Source organism: Zingiber officinale, chromosome 5B (assembly GCF_018446385.1).
Source record: "Zingiber officinale cultivar Zhangliang chromosome 5B, Zo_v1.1, whole genome shotgun sequence".
In the NCBI taxonomy this organism is placed as follows: Eukaryota; Viridiplantae; Streptophyta; class Magnoliopsida; order Zingiberales; family Zingiberaceae; genus Zingiber; species Zingiber officinale.
In genome coordinates this window covers 115318796-115324258 of record NC_055995.1, presented here as the reverse complement: position 1 = coordinate 115324258, position 5463 = coordinate 115318796, and the positions used below count along the sequence as shown (strand labels likewise).

Here is a 5463-nt window from a genome sequence, read left to right as displayed (position 1 = left end):
CATGTTGCCTAACAACCCTCCCACTACGACGAGGTACTACCTGTAATTGTGCATCATTTATGACACATGTTGCAGTTACTTGTGGTATCTCATCTTGTACCTTTGGTACTAAGATAGAAGTGCCCTCTCTTATTTCTTTAAGAACAATTTTACTCATGGGCTTGTAGTTCATTACATAGTCCTCTTCTAAAAATTGGGCATTAATGTTAACAATGACCTTTTGATCTTTAGGACTATAAATCAAACCACCCTTCATTCCTCTAGGATATTGCACAAACAAGCGAACTTCTGTACGTGATTCCAACTTATCGGCGTCTCCCTTCAGCACATGTGCAGGACTACTCCAAATCCGAATATGTTTTAAACTAGGCTTATGCCCATTCCACAATTCTGTGGGAGTAGAGGGTACTGATTTAGAAGGTACCAAGTTCAGAATGTACGCCGTCGTTTCCAGAGCATATCCCCAAAATGAATTTGGTAATTCTGAATAACTCATCTCTTATTAGAATTAGAAGATGTGTTATTAATTTTCATTTGTTGCATCGTGGGAGTTATAGGATTAAGAGTATACAAATTGTCAACCAACGCACCAGAACAAATAATCATCCTATTTTTCTTGACAACCACTTTGTCATCAAAAGAAACAAAATATCCATCCATAAATAATTTAGAAACCGAAACCAAGTTCTTTCTAAAACATGGTATGTAAAGATAATTTTTCTAAATCAAAGTTTTATTTCTATCAAAAGATAAATAAACATCTCCTACTGCAACAGCCGCCACTCTCTTAGCATTACCCATATAGATGGTAATTTCCCCTTTATATAGTCGTTTGGTTTACTGGAACCTCTGCAATGAATTGCAGACATGATCAGTGGCTCCCGTATCTACACACCAGGTACTTGTAGATAACATCGCTAAACATGTTTCAACAACTAATAAATAAGATATACCTTTATTGTTCTCCTTTCTACGAGGACAACCCACCTTCCAATGTCGAGACTGCTTGCATGTAAAGCACTTGCTCTTCGACTTCTTCACACCTACCTACGACCCAGCCCCTTGAGGTCGAGTTACTTTCTTTGTCGAACTAACTTGTTTCTTGTTTTCCTTTCCGCCTTTCGGCTTAGAGGCAGAAACGTTTTCAGCAATGTGAACTTGAGAACTTTGACAAAATAGCCCTTTTGCCGCTTGGAGTTCTATCAGAAGTTCTGCCAACGAATAAACCCTTTTGTTCATGTTGTAATTCAGGCGAAATTGCTCAAAACTTTTGGCCAGCGTTTAGAGAATGATATCTACCTAGATTTCCCCATCGATTTCAGCTCCAAGGACTTCCATCTCATTCAAATGAGTCATCATCTTGAGGATATGATCCCTTATGGGTGTCCCCTCAGTCATGGTGGTCGTCATTAAGTTTCTCATGGCCTCCTGCCTGACAGCCCGATTCTGGTGTCCGAAGAGTTCCTTGAGATCGAGCATCATGTCATAGGCAGTGGATAGAGCCTGATGCCACTACAACAAAAACCCTCATAGACATCGGTTTTCCACCGATGTCTATTACATTTTCGACCGATGTCTATGAAGGCGATCTAAAAGATCTGCCATTTTAGACATCGAGTTAAAACCGGTGTAGTATCACTTAACGATACTATTTCATCAACGGTGTAAAACCGATGTAATATTATATGTTAATAACACCAGTTTTGGCAGCGGTATACGACCGATGTAATATTAGTTAATGACACCGATTTTGCAGCGGTGGAAAGTCGATGTAATATCAGTATTTTTTAACGACACAAATTCGATTTTCAAAACAGTGAAAAATCGACAGTATCCAAAAAATACACAAATATTCACAAATTACACAAATATTCTTCATTCAACAATATCCATAAAATACATAAATATTCACAAATTACATAAATATTCTTTTTACAACAGTATCCATAAAATTCACAAACATTCTTTTTTACATCAAAAGCTAATAGATATTGTACACATCAAGGTAGAACATCGTGAGTCAAAAATCAAGCTGAGGCTACATTAAATTATGAGAATCAAAATCTGTTCAACTTGCTATACTGCTCCATTCTTCTTGCGCCTTTCATTTCCCTAATCTCACCACTTTTCACCTTCAAATGCCTAGTTTTCTGAGTTAAAACATCCACTTTTCTAATCTATCAAACAAAAGTATCATTTGGTCTACTTAACTACAACAAAGAACAAAAACAAAAGAATTATACATGTTGCAGAAGTCCTAGAATATCACCATCAGAAAGAAATTGACATGGGACAATATACGCAATTTACATTCCATGCAAATGCATGCATCATCCAAAGTTTTCAAAAATCAAATACCTTTCCTACTCAAATGCAATCTAGCATGCATTCAACCCACTCGAACCGCACTTCATCAATTTCAACTCTGGAGTACTTGAGATTTGTAAACTGTAAAAACACATAAATAATATATTAGTAAACCAAGACCAAAAATCATAGTTGAAAAAGCAGTAAGAGCACCAGGTAACAAGATGACTAATTTGAATGCTTAAAAAGAGACACATTCATCATTTATCTCAACCACATCATATAGTGATAGATCTATCATTCCTAGGAATTTTAAGAATGCAACAATAAAGCTCTATGTTTGTCATTGAAAGCAAAATAAAATTCTCCCTACACTAATAAGATACCTCAACAAACGTGAGCAACTACATAAATATCGAGCCAGATAAAACACAACAGTATTACCATATAAAAGATATTCATCAATTTACAAGACTTCTTTACATAAAGAATTGTTGAATATCCAAATCTAAGAAGTGATCTGCCTCAAAATAGTTAACTAGATCGAAATGATATTACAAGTATTACACTAAATTTGTATATATTAAGAAAAGCATCAAATCTTAATGCAGGTATTACATTGTTGCTCGCTATGTAAAGAAAGAGAGAGAGAAATCTAACAGAAGCATAGTGTAGTAATAATCATATTAAAATTTAAATCCAGAATCAATCCATCACAATCTTGGATGAAATTTTTATTCTGATTTCTTGAAGGTTGAGATGAGATCAAATAAACAAGGATGCATTTTGTTTAAATTGCATGCAAGCCTATATATAAGAGTTGATAAATAAAGCAGATAGCCAGACACTCAGACAACTTCATGTTACAGTTGCACTCTTGTTCCAAAGGCATCTTTACTAGAACTTAGGCACCAATTTCTTGAAGAGAATACTGATGTCAAAAAAGGGGATTTTGAATGTCAAATCACATAATCAGTAAGTGACTAGAGGTTGCAGTTGCTTGCAAATGATTTTCCCGTGGAGGGTTGCTCCCATGTGTCACTAATTATAGTTATTATAGAATGATTGAATGGTTTTTTATGTTTTGATGATTTGGATGTCTTTTATTAAGTTTGAGTTGGACAAATATTTCTTATTGTGTAGTTCAACTTGGCTCGAATTTTGGGTTTTTTTTATTAAATTTGATTGGATTTATATATATTGTACTAGATGGCAACAAGGAAAACAACATAATGATCCTCTATTGATGTATCATTCTAGAAGCATCAAATTTCAATCTAGAAAGAAGAGGACTATAAGAATGCCTTGAAAAAAAAGTAAAAAAAATGTTACGTTGAAGACCAATGAGATCAAAAGACCACATTCAATATCAGTGAAAAAAGAATTTTAAGGGGATCTTGGCCAAATTACTTACTCATTCTTTCCATCTTCTCAATTTGCTCTCGAATAGCCTCAGGATCCTTTTTCAAGATGCCAACCTCACGGACCTTCTTCCTTTCTTTCTTGTTCTATCATAGAAAATATGTTAAGGTTAGAATAATAAATACAATCATAGGATTTAAAAGATGGTTGTTTATCACAGTCCACACTACTATAAAGTCAAATGAAACAAAATGACAAAGTTGAGAGAGGACTCAACCACAGAGAAATCACATATATAGATATGTATATATAAATCTACATGCATATTAAGTAGGAATAACCATGTACGATAATATATTAAACTCATCTGATAATGTTATAATATTAATTAACAAAAATTTGAGTCTTAGAACAAAACATGATGAGAAATAACCAACATTATTATTTGTGGCGGTTTAATGTCAGAGCAAAAAACTAGTACTTAAAACAATAAATAAAAATATATCATCAGATTTTTTTTAGTTTTTCTTTCTAGAATCTTTTATGATATTTCTCTTATTTCTAGGTAAACCTCATCTCATTACATGACTATTGACACAACTTGAATAGTACCCACAATAAAGACTCATTTTCAGGTCAAAAAGAAGGTCATTACCATAGAGAAGCAATGTTATTAAGAAATGGAGAATTAAAAGTATCATCAAGAAAATTGTTTCATTAATTTATAGCATCTCAAATGTAGAGATGCCAATGATACCTTTCTAAGAGGATGATCATTGGGTAGGAAGCTTCCTATCGTTTTCCCATACACTTCACATGTTGAGAAGTGAATGACGCACTTGTTGTTTTCTGAGCAATACCTAACTTGCACATGCCACAATAAACTAAATCAATACCAAAGAAGAGTACAAAAAAAATCCAACTGGAAATGAACAAGCCCAGGGGTCTCAAAACTAACAACTGGGAGAGCATCAATGAAATTACTGAAGATGGTGTCAAGTGGGCGGATGTGATAATTAGCAGGAGTGCAGATTGCCGCCAGATTAATCGTCTACAAAGAAAACAAAAAGTTGTATTACATATACATTAGGATCCCTTGCGACGATGACAAAAAAAAGATTCGCTCAAATGATCACGACCAAGGAAAAGATGCTGAGAAGTAAAGCGACAGTAAAAAAATGTGGAACCGCACAGATCACACTGAAAAAAAATGCAAGAAGCGATCCAGGGTTAGATCTGTTCCACATGACAAGGGAACTAACCAAATCCGACATCTTGATGAGGCCCTCGCGCCTGGAGTCATGCTTGATATTGAGGCGGTGGAACTAGATTTGGCCACCCCAAGGGCGGTGTAACGCCCGAAAATTCTCAAAATAATTATTAGAAATATCCTAGTATTTTTCTGGAATTTTAGGATATTTTTACAGAATTTTTAGAGTAGCAGAAGTAGCAAAAATAAATAGAATCGTAGAATAGCCTACGCGGGAATTGAACCCGAGACCTATTGGGACCTACGACTTAAGGTGAACTCTAGTAACCAGTGAACCCAGCAGGGTCGTGCTGAAAGAAAAGGGAATCAATTAGATTTATACTTAAGTTGGGCGAATTAACTACTTAATATAAATGGGGAAATTAAGAGAGGAGTTAATTATTTTATTCGTAACCTTTCCTCTCCTAAACCCTCACACGCCGCCCTCTCCCTTTCTTCTCTTCTTCTCTCGGCGCACCAAGCCCCAAGGGCTAGGGTTCTGTCCCAAAGGCTCCAAGAACTCTTTCCGGCGACGACTCCAGCAC

The 5463-nt window shown here is 35.3% G+C and overlaps 1 protein-coding gene across 1 annotated transcript; it reads right to left on the bottom strand.

Moving 5' to 3' along the window:
* Positions 1 to 2407: 2407 nt before the first annotated feature.
* LOC121987751 (UDP-D-apiose/UDP-D-xylose synthase-like) lies at positions 2408 to 4659 on the bottom strand. Its single transcript, XM_042541485.1, has 4 exons — positions 4628 to 4659; positions 4427 to 4529; positions 3722 to 3815; positions 2408 to 2448 (listed from the first exon to the last, which is right to left on the bottom strand). The coding sequence occupies exons 1-4, from the start codon at positions 4639 to 4641 to the stop codon at positions 2420 to 2422; spliced, it is 240 nt and encodes a 79-aa protein (XP_042397419.1). The 5' UTR covers positions 4642 to 4659; the 3' UTR covers positions 2408 to 2419.
* Between the last annotated feature and the right edge of the window lie 804 nt (positions 4660 to 5463).